At 52.5% G+C, this 14,629-nt stretch overlaps 4 protein-coding genes across 4 annotated transcripts; 2 read left to right on the top strand and 2 right to left on the bottom strand.

Moving 5' to 3' along the window:
• Positions 1-175: 175 nt before the first annotated feature.
• On the top strand, positions 176-4,050 carry PHACADRAFT_259600 (uncharacterized protein). The gene is made up of 10 exons (XM_007397953.1): positions 176-657; positions 708-962; positions 1,018-1,131; positions 1,181-1,625; positions 1,674-2,375; positions 2,439-2,680; positions 2,734-3,105; positions 3,165-3,530; positions 3,586-3,786; positions 3,842-4,050. Exons 1-10 carry the CDS (start codon positions 307-309, stop codon positions 4,022-4,024), a joined length of 3,231 nt encoding a protein of 1,076 aa, XP_007398015.1. The 5' UTR covers positions 176-306; the 3' UTR covers positions 4,025-4,050.
• A 163-nt stretch (positions 4,051-4,213) lies between these two features.
• Positions 4,214-6,272, bottom strand: PHACADRAFT_98844 (glycoside hydrolase family 18 protein; the record flags this gene model as incomplete). Its single annotated transcript, XM_007397954.1, has 11 exons — positions 4,214-4,245; positions 4,298-4,354; positions 4,409-4,685; positions 4,740-5,011; positions 5,063-5,171; positions 5,234-5,290; positions 5,351-5,410; positions 5,462-5,821; positions 5,877-5,986; positions 6,037-6,059; positions 6,127-6,272. The coding sequence occupies 11 exons, from the start codon at positions 6,270-6,272 to the stop codon at positions 4,214-4,216; spliced, it is 1,503 nt and encodes a 500-aa protein (XP_007398016.1).
• A 1,398-nt stretch (positions 6,273-7,670) lies between these two features.
• PHACADRAFT_259605 (uncharacterized protein) lies at positions 7,671-9,347 on the bottom strand. The gene is made up of 6 exons (XM_007397955.1): positions 9,093-9,347; positions 8,910-9,019; positions 8,643-8,851; positions 8,445-8,528; positions 8,121-8,383; positions 7,671-8,066 (listed from the first exon to the last, which is right to left on the bottom strand). Exons 1-5 carry the CDS (start codon positions 9,188-9,190, stop codon positions 8,210-8,212), a joined length of 675 nt encoding a protein of 224 aa, XP_007398017.1. The 5' UTR covers positions 9,191-9,347; the 3' UTR covers positions 7,671-8,066; positions 8,121-8,209.
• A 1,874-nt stretch (positions 9,348-11,221) lies between these two features.
• PHACADRAFT_259608 (uncharacterized protein) lies at positions 11,222-14,586 on the top strand. Its single transcript, XM_007397956.1, has 14 exons — positions 11,222-11,535; positions 11,592-11,862; positions 11,917-11,934; positions 11,988-12,082; positions 12,138-12,400; positions 12,453-12,617; positions 12,674-12,746; positions 12,798-12,852; positions 12,905-13,163; positions 13,220-13,591; positions 13,643-13,770; positions 13,824-13,872; positions 13,926-14,339; positions 14,391-14,586. Exons 1-14 carry the CDS (start codon positions 11,490-11,492, stop codon positions 14,505-14,507), a joined length of 2,325 nt encoding a protein of 774 aa, XP_007398018.1. The 5' UTR covers positions 11,222-11,489; the 3' UTR covers positions 14,508-14,586.
• Positions 14,587-14,629: the final 43 nt, after the last annotated feature.

The following is a 14,629-nucleotide window of genomic DNA, read 5'->3' on the forward strand; positions in this document are numbered from 1 at the left end:
TGTCTCCGTGATACGATGTGCGAATGTCTGAGCCAAGACTGCTGTAGCTTCCGCGACGATGAAGGTCAAATGTCAACCCGGCCCGTCACCGACCGGTACCGACCGTCAATGACGTGACTACGCTCGCGTTACATAGTTACTGTCACACTAAGTCTTGCTCTGGCCGCTGAGCTGTCCGACGTTCGACTGGGCGCCGCCGACCGCCTCTCATTTGGGTCTGGTTCTTTGCGTTTGTGATCCTCCCGCTGGTTCGCCGGTTTACTAGTTCTTATTTTGCATATCTCGACGATACAGCTTACGGCCGACATGAATTCCAGCGACCTATTCTCTTTCCTCGATGAAACCCCTCCAGAAGGGGACGACTACGAATCCGAGATCAGCAGTGTGCATGCTATGGATACCGATGACCACAGCGAGGTTCCAAAGAAGCGCAAAGCGGAAGAAGATAGCGTGTCAGCACCTCCCGCTGATGACGCCGAACCCCCTCTAGATGGAGAGAACGAAGCTGGGCCATCTGACCCTAAAAAACCTCGCATGTCGTCGCCAAATCCCATGGTCACCGACGAAGTGGAGATAGAGGCAAAGCGAGAGGTTGCGGCTAGCGCTGGGCTCCAAGGTTCCGTCGAGGCGGGCTCAAAGCTAGAGCTTCGCCATCAGGTGTGCACCGTACACCCAGTACCTCATGCCTTCGACTCATCTCGCTTTAGGTCAGACATCAAGTCGCGGTGCCACCTGGTTATCCTTACATACCTATCGCGAATCATGTACCTCCTGCCAAACCAGCACGAGAATACAAGTTCACGCTGGACCCCTTCCAGCAAGTGTCGGTGCATGCGATTCAGCGTAACGAGAGTGTACTTGTGTCTGCTCACACGAGTGCGGGTAAGACTGTCGTAGCTGAGTATGCAATTGCGCGCTGTCTGCAGAATAAGCAGCGTGTGATCTACACCAGTCCTATCAAGGCCAGTGGTTTGCAACATGGTTCGTCGAACAAATATATTGAGAAAGCGTACATAGGCCCTCTCAAACCAAAAGTACCGTGAGATGCTCGCCGAGTTTGGCGATGTCGGCCTCATGACAGGAGACGTCACAATTAACCCCTCAGCAACATGTCTAGTCATGACTACTGAAGTGAGTAGTCACGCATTGCCAGGAAGTTAGCTCTGACAATGGCGTCTAGATCCTTCGGTCGATGCTATACCGTGGTTCCGAGATTATGCGCGAAGTTGCCTGGGTCATCTTCGACGAGATTCACTACATGCGCGATAAAGAGCGTGGCGTTGTCTGGGAAGAAACTATCATCCTCCTCCCGCATACAGTTCGCTACGTCTTTCTCTCCGCCACGATTCCCAACGCAATGCAGTTCGCCGAATGGATTTGCAAGTCGCATGAGCAGCCGTGTCATGTTGTCTACACCGATTTCCGTCCTACTCCACTACAGCACTATCTCTTCCCCGCGGGCGGAGAGGGTATCTACCTAGTTGTCAACGAGAAGGGCGAATTCAGGGAGGATAACTTCACAAAGGCGATGGGCATGCTCCAGGAGAGGCAAGGGGAAGACCCTGCAGATCCAAAAGGCGGTCGCGGACGTAAAGGCAAGACCAAGAAAGGTGGAGATAAGAAGGGTTAGTCACTTCGTGTTATGAATACCATCTATGCTAACACCTATGCAGGCCCTTCAGATATCCAGAAGATTATCAGGATGATCATGCAGAAGAACTACAACCCGGTCATTATCTTCGCTTTCAGTAAGCGCGAGTGTGAAGCTCTTGCACTGACCATGACCAAGTTCGAGTTCAACTCCACCGACGAACAAGACATGGTCACAAACATCTTCAATAATGCGATCGACAACTTGTCCGCGGACGATCGGCAGCTTCCTCAGATTTCCAATCTTCTCCCTCTCCTCAAGCGTGGCATCGGCATCCACCACGGTGGTCTACTTCCTATTCTCAAGGAGGTCATCGAGATTCTTTTCCAAGAAGGTCTGATCAAGATCCTTTTCGCCACCGAAACGTTCTCCATTGGTCTGAACATGCCCGCGAAGACTGTTGTCTTCACCGCAGCACGCAAGTTTGACGGTCGCGAGTTCCGCAACCTCTCGTCCGGAGAGTATATCCAGATGTCTGGTCGTGCTGGTCGTCGTGGTCTCGATGATCGCGGTGTGGTCATCATGATGTGCGACGAAAAGCTCGAGCCGACTGCTGCGAAGGAGATGATCAAGGGCGAGGCCGACCGACTTGACTCCGCATTCCACCTCGGCTACAATATGGTCCTCAACTTGATGAAGGTCGAGGGCATCAGTCCCGAGTACATGCTTGAACGCTGCTTTCTCCAGTTCCAGAGCAACGCTGGGGTCCCGGTTTTGGAAGACGGTTTGTCGCCACATCTCGTTGCCCTACTCTTGAATTGCGCTTACTAGTTCGCTTTGCATGTAGAGCTTCGCAGGGAGGAACAAAAGAAGGCTTCTATCGTTGTTTCCGACGAGGAACTCGTATCCGAGTACTATGAATACCGACAGCAACTAGATCAGATGGCTGCTGACTTCCGCGAAGTCATCACGCACCCTAGCTATAGCCTTCCCTTCCTCCAGCCTGGTCGGCTTGTCAAGATAAAGTATCAAGACCTGGACTTTGGCTGGGGTGTCATTATCAACTATCAAAAGCGCCAGTCGCCGAAGGTGCGGATGCTTCCATTTGTACGTGCTCCCGGGATTGCTGATCACACGTGTAGAATCGACCTACGCCCGTTGCAGAGGATGTTCCGCCACATGAACAGTATGTCGTCGATGTCCTCCTGAACTGCGCATTCGGTGGTACCCTTCCGAAAGATCGTGCGACGACCACTCCGACGCCTGCTGGCATTCTGCCCTGTCCTCCAGGTCAGAAGGGCGATCCGCAGGTCGTCCCCGTGCTACTATCCACACTTGAGTCGATTAGCCATCTCCGTGTCCACTTGCCGAAGGACATCCGCTCCTCACAGGCGCGTGAAACAGTGTGGAAGACCATCCAGGAGGTGCACCGGCGTTTCCCAGACGGCATTCCCCTGCTGGATCCTGTTCAGAACATGCATATTACCGATGACAAATTTAAGCAGCTGGTGAAGGTATGCGCTTTCGCTTTTGTTCCACTTTCGTGTTCGTCAGAGCTGACATTTACACGCAGAAAATCGAGATCATGGAGCAAAAAATGTTCTCGAGCTCGCTTCATAAGGATCCGCGGCTACCAGAGCTGTACACGCTATACAAGCAGAAAGTCAGCTCTCAGGAGCGGATGCGGGAGCTTAAAAGGAAGATACAGGCGACGCACGATGTGCTGCAGATGGAAGAGCTCAAGGCACGAAAGCGCGTCTTACGCCGTCTCGGCTTCACCAGCTCGGCCGACATCGTCGACATGAAGGGCCGTGTGGCGTGCGAGATTAGCACTGGTGACGAACTGCTATTAACAGAGCTAATCTTCAACGGTGCCTTTAATACCCTCTCGCCCGAGCAGAGTGCTGGTCTCCTCAGCTGCTTTGTCTTCACAGAAAAGGTCCGCTATCGGCTTTGCGCCTGTAAGGACGCGGCGCTGACCAGTCCCATTACAGAGCGAGCAGCAAACACGGCTGAAGGAAGAGCTCGCTGCTCCTCTTCGCGTCATGCAAGAGATTGCACGGCGGATAGCCAAGGTGTCGAAAGAATCGAAGCTGCCCATCGTCGAAGACGAGTACGTGCAGTCGTTCAAGGTCGAGCTCATGGACGCAGTCGTGCAGTGGTGCCGCGGCGCGTCGTTCTCCGAGATCTGCAAGGTCCGTAATTACCTCTGTGTCGCCCTTCATGCTGCGGTGCTAACGCTCACTGTAGCTTACCGACCAATTCGAAGGAAGTTTAATCCGTGTTTTCCGCCGACTTCAAGAGCTCATCCGCCAGATGAGCCAAGCCGCGAAGGTCATTGGCAACACGGAACTGCAGGAAAAGTTTGACAAGGCGTCAGAGATGCTGGAAAGGCCAAACTCGGTCATCTTCTGCTCTTCGCTCTATCTCTAGTCTCGCTTTCCTTCGCCCTGGTGTTTCTAGTTTCATCAATAGGATCTCGCAGTATTCGACAATATATATATGTCGTTACATGTTCTCGTGCTTTGTCTATTATACAGGCATTCTGGTGTACTGCGCCGTGATGCATCCATGAGTCAAGAGATCGCTATCCGTTAAGTTATGGTCACGTTGACTGTAAATTCAGCATGCACCATCATCAGTCCAAACACCAGCTGGAACACGGTGGTTAGACCGGTCACGATTTGGATCTGCTGGAGCGCATACCTGATCCGCCGGGGGTGTCACCCTGAGTCCACCACTTCGCAGTCCATAGGTGCGACCCTGTGTCACACGAGTAAAGCCGTGATCCGGTCACAAAGAGCTTTAGGGACATACCATAGACAGCGGCCTGACCGCCGTTGTAGGCGGTACTGGAGCTCCAAGCTGCCACGCCAGCGCACTGGCCGGAGCCGGAGCCGCCAGTGGGTGTCGTAGTGGGGGCTGTAGAAGACGAAGTGGGCGAGCTGCCAGGGGCGGTGCCCATCTGATTCCGGATGTTATCCCATTTGCTGTTGGGGTAGTCAAGGTGGTTTAGAGTCTGATCAAGGACACCAAAAACGTTCGCTGTGGTGCTGACAAGCGAGTCAGGCGTTCCGGTCTTATCAGTGGAAAGCTGAGAGAGCACGACTCAGTCGCCGCCCAGATGAAGTAGTTGACATGCACTCACGTCCCAGAACATATTGCCGGCAAGATTGTTGGTGTTCACATATTGTGCCTTAATGCTTGCGATGGTAGGAGTGTCGTAAGAAACAAGCTCCATCTTAACCGGGTCATAGGAGTAGCTGCTGACATCCGTGAGGTTTTCGTAGACTTGGGCGCCAGCGAGGGGAAGGTCCGAGTAGGAGTAGATACCAGGAGAGATGGTACCCGGGCCAATACCGTTGTAAGGGGCACCGAGGCCAGTAGTGTCCTCAAAAGCGCGACCGTAGAGGGGAATGCCTGATCTACCGTAAGTAATGCGAGGCTGATAATGTGTTGACATCGACTGACCCATAACAATCTTACCGGCAGTGGCGCCCTGAGAAAGGTACCACTTGATAGCAGCGTCCGTGGAAACATTGGTACGGGCGCCATCGTAGAGGTTTGCTTGATTATCAGCCTATGACATGAGATCAACTGTAAGACCCTGAGGGTCGTGAAAATAGCTCGTGAAATACTCACCCAGGTAAGCCATGATCCAGCATAGTCGTAAGCCATGAGATTCCAGTATGTCAGCGCCTGCGAATCAATGAATGAGGAAAGATCCGTATCGCGTATATATCAGTGAAGGTCGTCTACCTGGTCAATTTGGGGAACGATGAGATACTCGTAGTTTGCTGCACCGGCAGAAACCGCGCTCTATAACATGTTCGGGCACTGAACTGTGAGATATGATTATTGAGGACGTACGGTGAGCAGGTAGGGTGTAGCATCCCCTTTCTGAGCTTGGTAAGTGTCGAAGGCGGACCGCAGTGACGTGATCAGATCAGCAAAACCTTGACCCTGTGCAGTCGAACTAGGGTACTCGAAGTCGAGATCGAGACCATCAAAGCCGTAGTCCTCCATGAGCTGGAGGGCGCTCTCGACAAAGGTCTGGCGCTTGGTCGCGTCGGTCACAAAGCTGAAGTGGCCGTCCTGAGAGTAGGTCCATCCTCCAACTGAGAGAGAGACTTTGAGATTTCTGTGGGCCATCTTGAGCAAGAACATCTGCTTTAGACAGCCGTACAGGTTGTTTCCGGGTTCGTCCCAGGAGTCTCCGGGGAAGTGTTTCTGGAACTAGTCGTCAGCGATAAGCCCACCATTAAATCTGTAAGGTCGCCCGTACCTGCTCATCTGCGTAGCTGTCGGTGAGAGTGATGTTTCCGGTATCGGGTGAGACATCGGCAAAGGCGTAGAGGATGTGAGTCAGAGGGCCAGGATTAATGTCCGTAGGCTCTGTCGAACTATTCAATACCAGTTTCAAACATCAAAAGAGACAAACGCACGGAAGTTCGCGCCATAAATACCCCTAGAGAGTTGTTCGTTGAGCACACGAGAAACGCGTCTGCAAGCCAATGGTTCACGATTGAGCTCACCAATTGGTGAAGTACCCAATATTGGCCTTAGCTCCGGACCTCTTGTGGATAATACGAGGAACAGACTGTCCCTGAGGGTATTTATGAGGGGCATCCTTGTAATTCGAAGGCCTTTGCATAACCTGGGTCGCAGAGACCAAGGTCATACAGGCTGCAAGAGCCAGAAACGCCCGCATGAACCGAGCTGAGAGGAACATGACAAGTGTGTCCGGGGGAGGATGGTAACTCGAGCAGACTCTTGGAGAACGCTTCTGGAGGGTTCTCTGGGCTCTCGACGAGAATTCCTCGCAGCTAATATATCTGTCTGGCCCTCATCTCCAGCAGACGTTGCCGTATATGTTTCGCGTGCATGGTCCTCGACCTTGTGATACTTGACCCATATCGCAAGGCCGATGATCTATGTAGTTTGTTTGACCGACGAAAGCAACTCCATGCGGTCTCTACAGTCGTGTGCACGAGGTTGTCCCAGCATGGTGGATCAAGAAGAACGGTTTGAGATCGCGTCGTCCAATGCGTCTTCGGCAGCCATCTGAGACGACAGAACGAGTCACGTCGTCGGACATATCTGCGAATGGACTAGGACCCTTAGAAGCCCTATCATACGAAATCCATGAGATAAGACAACAGCGAGGCGACGAGCTCACCTGAGAAGCAGTTGAGCACGACCGCGGTGTGGAAATGACACTGGCATCCGAAGTTCTATCGCTGACAACGCCAATTCGAGTCTGCCCCTCAGATAGCGCCTGTAAGGCAACAAGATATCCAATTTAAATGTTATGATGTCTGCTCGCGGGTCTAAAGACATCTAGTCCGGGATAGTCACTTTCTTAAAGCTGCTTGCTTGCTGCAGGGGCTCACCGTGACCAGCTGATCATTGCAAAGCGGTGGATCGAAGCTATCTTGGCGAGGTGTGAAGCTTCAGATGACAGAAGACGTTACCATGCGGTTCGCTGGGCCTCCGTTCCGAAGTCGCGCCTGGGCGGCTCAGGCATATTTGCCCGACGGTGGTCTCGGACAAGCTCAGGTCTGCTGACAGTGGCCACAACATATGGCCTCTAGAATGCACATATGGTAGCTCATTCAGTGGCTGAAATACTGAGCTCTTGGCTTGGAGCCCTATGACGGCTCTTTGACAAAAAGCTTAGCGGGTGGCTCTCGCTGTACAGGGCACCCGCCCAGTTACAGGCAGCCAAGCCGGTCGTCTAACGGTGAAGTCTATCCTGTACGCAGGCTGTCAATGCATCCGAGCATCAAATTTGAGGTAGGGCTGACCAATATACATGCGGTGGTCCCAACGCAAACGTCCAAACTCGCTGATGGGACTGACGGTCCTGCGACTGCGTGGCCAACATCTACCATAGCAGCCTGTCACCGCATGTCCCTAAGCAAGGTTCTATACACCTTGGAACATGCGCCAGTCAAAAGTTGCGCTTGTGTGCTAATGAAACTTGCATTGTGTATGGTGGTGGTTGAGATCACAGACTTCCACCGGCGCTCCTCACCGCCGTGGCGCAAAATGTGCCGGCGCGACGCTGGTTGTACTGGAGCATTTGAATTGAAATAGTCCCACACGGGCTAATTACGGTACTAGCAAGAGTCTAGATGGATATTGATTGAGGACAACATGATTATATAGCTGTGCGACGATGGCCAAAAGCGACATGGAAGATGATGGTGTGCAGACAAATCAACAAAGCGACGACGTGGTGTGGATTAGACGGGGGATGCGGTGGGAAGGAGGCAGACAAGAAAATACATCGGTTGAGGAATTATCAACGGAAAACGAATGTGGCGGAAGGAGAAGAGCCTGCAGAGCAAAATGCCAGTCCGTTTCTGCAGTTGACGTAGAGCATCTCGAGGCTGCATCGAGGCTGACCTTCGGACCAGTATTCTCAGCCGTGGTAAATCTAGGGAGAGGATGGGAGCACGGGAAGGAGCAGCTTCACAAGGTACAATTGTTAGAACGAGTCCAATAGGTCGAATCAATTACGTACTATGTGACCATACATGGCATCCTTCCCTGGCCTGCGACGAGAGAGACCGCCTCTCTCTCCGCACGGCTGATGTCACACCGGAGCGCTTTTCATACGTCGACATAAAGCAGTATTGGCTCTCCCACGCCTTCAATCTCGGGAATAACGCATTTGAGGTCGAATGCCTTAGCCAGCACGATTTTAAAAATCTTCTGGACATTGATGGACGCCGATGTTGAGCAGAAGATTAAGGATGCGTGCATTGCTTTCGCAAACCGTTTGGCCTTAATGGATAGGGACGGACGAAATGAATGATGAGAATGACTGCACGTGACACATCCTCACCTGCTTCGTGATCTCTTCTTGTTCGTCCCGAGGGAAAGTAGAGAAAGTGTCGAATTTAGTGCCAATCAAGAAGGGTATGGCGGTCTGCACAAAGAAATGAGCTACAATTTATCGACACGGTAGCGCTGGACGTTCGCCAAGCGCGGCCACAGGCTACTTGACACTCATAAAGCGAGGTCCTCAGTAATTTGAACGCACCTTGTTGAATCCACGTGCTTGTCGATACCATTCCTTCACAGAGTTCAATGTCGACTTTCGTGACAGGTCGAACATGAAAAGAATCGCCACTGCATCGTTGCACACGAGAGGCAACATGTTCACGAATTCGCGCTGCCCACCAAGATCCCAGATCGAGAAAGTGATTGTCGTTCGCCGCACGGTGATCGTCTTCTCCATGAAGTTGACACCTAAGTCATGGCAAGAGCCATCGAAGTAGGTAGATGTGACGATAACAGACGCACGTACCAAGGGTCTGAATGTAATCCTCATCAAAGCTTCCCTCGACATACTTCACCATCAGACTCGTCTTGCCAATCTGCGAATCCCCCACCATACCGACTTTGATGACCACACTGCTAAGTGTAGTCAGGCGACGCGAACGTTAGTCACACCAGCGAATTGATGTGTATACATAAGAACAACACGCACCTGTTCTTATCATCACCATTCTCAGATTGTCGCGAATTCTGAAAGCTTGGACCTGCGTCCATAGAGGCTGAGGGGGTGTGCGATGACGAAGCAGACATATTCGCGACGAGATATGGGGAACGTCAAGAAGTTAGCGAGGCAATGAGTCCTGTTCTATTGCCAGAACAAGGATGTCAGATAACCGTCAGGAGATGGGTGGGAAGGCTCTGCGACAGCCGAGTGAGACAGATGAGGATATCAAGTCGGTGGTGATTTTCGCCGATGCGAATAATAGAGTAAAATAAAGGAGAGGCGCGTCCTAAGATGCCAGGGGACGTTAGTCGCTTGCAAGGTTTACAAAATAGAGAGTGAAAAATCGTCGAGGTCGTATGCTGACCAGATGGAACAAGAACAACTTCAACCAACACCCGACGCTCACCACATACCATAAGCGCCCGCTAACGATCACACCGTTTTGCCTCCGCGAAACTTGCCTCTTCAAAAGGAGAGGGATACACAAGTCAAATAATAGTTCTCACTTGCAAAATATCCCAACTACGATTGGTCGTATGTCTCGAAGTCAAGAGTACCAGTCTCGGCTTAGGCGTCTATACTTCCAGTCCGGCCCCGGGTATCACCGGTTCGTGCTAGACGCGAGCTTTCGAGAGCGGTGTGATCTGACCTCATTGCCGCTCCATGCGCTGGCCCTGCTTCGACTCAGAGAAGATGGTAAATAAGTTTACACATAAACGATGTACGAGCCACGTTCTCGAAAATCATTACTGGGCTTTAGATCAAGGGCAGCCGCCTCAGCGACTGAGTCCGGTCTATATCAGGATGCGGCTGACGGGTCATCTGGACTTGTTTCCGATGGACGCAGACTCTCTGTGCACGCTGTCCTTAAGACTAGCTCTTCGCGGAGAAGAGAGCTGTGGTTACCTGAAACAGGAGTTTGATGTACCTGTTCCTTCGCACACAATACATTGCGACGGCCGAGTGACCACCTATATGGTATACTTGTAATTATTGGAAGAACCAATCAGTTACGGGCTAAACATAAATTGACTACTCTATACTCCGGAGCTTCACAGCATGACGCGGTGGTTACTCGGGAGAAGGCACTTCGGTGCTCGGAGACAGTAAGACAGTGAGATTGCACCACAGAACTGAAATAGGTTCGTATGCATTGATCATTCAAGTCTATTCTTATGCGTTCGTGAGATCTATGGATGGCGATGCAAGACTTCACAGGAAGCTATGATGGACATTACAGAAGACCTCTGAATAGGAATAGATATCGTTAGGACAGAGAAACAGCATAAGTAAAAACAGTATGTCAGCACGAAGTAGCTGTCTGTGTACAAGTGTCTGTACTATTTGACTAGTTGGCCCCAGGCCGTCGAGCTCAGGAGCCAATCGGAGCTTCAGGATGGCTCCGCGTTTTGTTTGGCCCTGCTAGGATCTAAAGTCCTAGCCTTCCTGATTCAGACAGTTGCATCTTACCCTGCGACCACGACGACAATAGTCATCCTTCACTCTTATCTCAGCACTTGAAGGTCATCTGTCTCTAGGATAGATACGCAATGCATCTATCTTACAGCTCGGTCGCACGCGAGACATGCTTTCCCCGCACCGTATTGCAATCGTCCTCCCAGCGGCGCCGCTACATGTGACCCTGTCGACGAATTTCCGGAGATTGTGACGAGTCAATGCCACAGCAGGTGTGTCACGTGTAAGTACCGGCTTTTGCGGTACCGCCTTGGTCAGTCGTGCTGTTCCTAATTCTGGCCCCGCATGCCCCCAGTCTGATCTTCCCCGCGGGGGAGGCGCGCAACTCCACACTTCTTGAACCAGAACCTTGTTCCTGGGTCGCTTCATAATCCTCAATATCAGCTACATCCTAGTGTCCTATGTTCTTCGATTATGCCGAGGCTATTGGTCGGGTTTTCGTCGGGTGGCACTGCGCGCCATGTCGCGCCCGGTGCAAGATAGTGCTCGATACCCGCAAGGACGCACCCTATATACTGCTCACGCGCACAGTCGGTAACGCCTTTCCCCTGCGACTATACTTCGGTGTTACCACCAATGTCTGTCGCCTTTACTCACTTTCGTTACGATCATGATCACGAGCAGGTACAGGTATCCGACGTGTTTCCGCTGCGTGCATTCGCGCCCGTACATGAACTGCACAACGCGCCTTGTCGACCAGAAATACGCATGTGCCACGATATACCGTAGCGGATCTTTTCCTATGTGCCTCACGAGGGCCGTCGGCCAATATCTGAACTTGGATTTCTTTTCTCAACTGTCGGCATATCCTCGCCCATCTCGGAAAGCAAATAGAGCTGGGCTGCCTTAAAGACAGAGAGAGGTGGATAGCAGCAGCGAAACGCGGTAGCCCTTTTGGTCGCATACACCATGCTGCGTCGATCCTTGCTCGCGCTTCTGCCTCTCATAGGCGTCGGTACGCCTGTTTCGTGCTTCTGGAAGACTTGACTGCTAACGCCGGCGGGCACAAAGCGTTCTCGCAGAGTGCTTCACAGTTCACCGATCCTGTAACCGGATTTCAGTTCACTGGTCTCACCGACCCTGTTCATGATGTGACGTACGGCTTTGTCTTCCCGCCACTGGTCACCTCCGGCAACCAGTCGACTGAGTTCATTGGAGAAGTCGTCGCACCTATTGAGGCCCAATGGATCGGTATTGCGTTGGGCGGTGAAATGATCGGAGATTTGCTACTTGTTGCATGGCCGAATGGCAACGAGATCGTCTCTTCCACCCGCTGGGCTACGTACGTCAATATCGTGTTCAAAGTCACGAGCAGCAGCTAATTAGTATCTGGCAGCGACTACATACAACCGATGTAAGTGTTCGTGTCCAGTTGAATTCCTGCCCTGCTAAGGCTCCTCTTTGCAGTGCTTATACCGGTCAAGCTACTCTTACCACTCTATCTGAAACGAAGGTGAACTCCACGCATTGGCAATGGGTCTTCAGGTGCCAGGGATGCACTGGTACGCGCATCTACTTTGAAAGGATCTGCACCATCTGATTTGTGGCTATTATAAGAGTGGAACAACGGCGAAGGCATCGACGTCACCAGCGAGGGCGTCCTTGCGTGGGCGTTCTCGAACGTTGCTGTGGATGACCCCTCAGATGCTGAAAGTACTTTCAGCGAGCACACCGACTTCGGTTTCTTCGGCATCGACTATTCCTCTGCCCACAGCTCCAACTACCAGAACTATCTGGCTGGCAATGCGGGAAACCCTACCACCACGTCCAGCACGCCAACGAGCACGAGCTCTTCGACCAGCACTGGACCAACCGCATCTGTAAGCGGCTGGCCGTTTCTGGGTTTCAATATTGGCTCACTAGCAATCGTAGGCAACGCCCTACGATTATATCGTCGTTGGTGCCGGACCTGGCGGTATTATTAGTGCTGATCGTCTTTCGCAAGCTGGCAAGAAAGTCCTCCTTCTCGAGCGCGGCGGTCCCAGTACCCAAGAGACCGGTGGAACCTATGTTGCTCCTTGGGCTGAGGGCAGCGGTGTATGTTGTCCTACTCCGCTTAATGACAACGCTAACGCTAAATTTGTCACTTTCAGCTGACCAAATTCGACATTCCCGGGCTGTTCGAGTCTCTCTTCACCGACCCCGATGACTTCTGGTGGTGCAAAGGTGAATTGTCCTGCTTCACATAGCTAGTCTGACGGCTCACGTGAAAAATAGACGTAACTGTCTTTGCTGGATGCCTTGTTGGAGGCGGTACATCTGTTAATGGAGCGTGAGTCGCCACTAATTCTCATTTACATCCAACCGGCGCTCAAGGCAAGTAGTCTCTACTGGTACCCCAACACCCAAGATTTCTCGTCGAGTGTTGGTTGGCCCAGCAGCTGGGAAAATCACACCCCGTATACTAGCATGGTACAGGCCCGCCTTCCTAGCACGGATCACCCTTCGACCGACGGCGAGCGCTACCTCGAGCAGACATTCGGCGTTATGTCTCAGCTTCTCAGCGGCCAAGGATACAGCAACATCACTATCAACGACAATCCCAACTATAAGGACCACGTGTATGGTTATAGTTCTTTCGATGTACGTCGAACCTTCGAAACCAGTGACCCACGCTGACCGACCGTCCTATGCTCTAGTTCCTCAACGGAAAGCGTGCCGGCCCTGTTGCCACCTATCTCCAAACGGCACTGGCCCGCCCCAACTTTACTTTCAAGCAGAATGTCATGGTCTCCAACGTCGTTCGCAACGGCTCGCAAATCCTCGGTGTCCAGACGAACGACACTACGCTGGGCCCCAATGGCTTCATTCCACTGACCACGAACGGCCGTGTCGTTCTGTCTGGTGGCGCCTTCGGCACCTCGCGTATTCTCTTCCAGAGTGGTATCGGCCCCACAGACATGCTCCAGATCGTGCAAGGCAGCTCGACTGCGGCGGCGGCGCTTCCACCGCAGGATCAGTGGATCGATCTCCCCGTTGGCTACAACGCCCAGGACAATCCTTCGATCAACGTACGTCGCTGCTGCAACTTGTGATCGTTTGCCGGGCTGATTTCAGCGCAGCTGGTGTTCACTCACCCCAGCGTTGACGCCTACGAAAACTGGGCCGACGTCTGGAGCGACCCACGGCCGGCTGACGCAGCCCAATACCTCGAGAACCAGTCCGGTGTCTTTGCCAGTGCTTCTCCTAGGTCAGTGTCGCGCTTCGCATGATGTCACTTTTTGTTTGACAGCGGTTTTGCAGAGTTAACTTCTGGCGCGCGTACTCGGGTTCCGATGGCTTTACCCGTTATGTATGTGATTTTCCTGTCGGCACAGGTGCCGCGCTCACAATTTATGCATGCAGGCTCAAGGAACTGTTCGCCCGGGTGCATCTCTCCCCCTGAACACGTCGTTATCGTACAACTCAAGTCAGCTGTTCACGATCACCGTCTACCTCTCGACTGGTATCCAGTCTCGGGGACGCGTCGGTATCGACGCCGCGCTACGCGGAACAGTGCTCACGGCCCCGTGGCTCGTGAATGCGGATGACAAGACCGTGATCCTCCAGGCCCTGAACGACGTCATCTCGAACATGGACTCCGTCCCAGGCCTCACTTTGGTCGTGCCGGACAATACCCTGACGATGGAGGAGTATGTCAACGAGTACGACCCTTCGACGATGAACTCGAACCACTGGGTTTCGACCACGACGATCGGTTCTTCCGCGCAGAACGCGGTCGTAGATGAAAACGCCAAGGTCTTCAACACCAACAATCTGGTGAGTGCTCGCGGACCTGAACAACCATCATAGCTAACTTGGCGCACGCAGTTTGTTGTCGATGCTGGTATCATTCCCCACCTGCCCACGGGTAATCCTCAGGGCACGCTCATGTCTGCTGCCGAGCACGCTGTTGCAAACATTCTTGCGCTCGCAGGAGGTCCTTGAGAAAATCCTTTATTGTTCTAGGGCTCGTAGACGTAAAAATATATGCTTGTACGCTATCGATAGAAGAACGTGGTCGTCTCATTCCTCGGGTGCGGTCATCGATGGCCCGTCAATGCTCGGAA

This window comes from Phanerochaete carnosa (genome assembly GCF_000300595.1).
Source record: "Phanerochaete carnosa HHB-10118-sp unplaced genomic scaffold PHACAscaffold_7, whole genome shotgun sequence".
NCBI classification, from domain to species: Eukaryota; Fungi; Basidiomycota; class Agaricomycetes; order Polyporales; family Phanerochaetaceae; genus Phanerochaete; species Phanerochaete carnosa.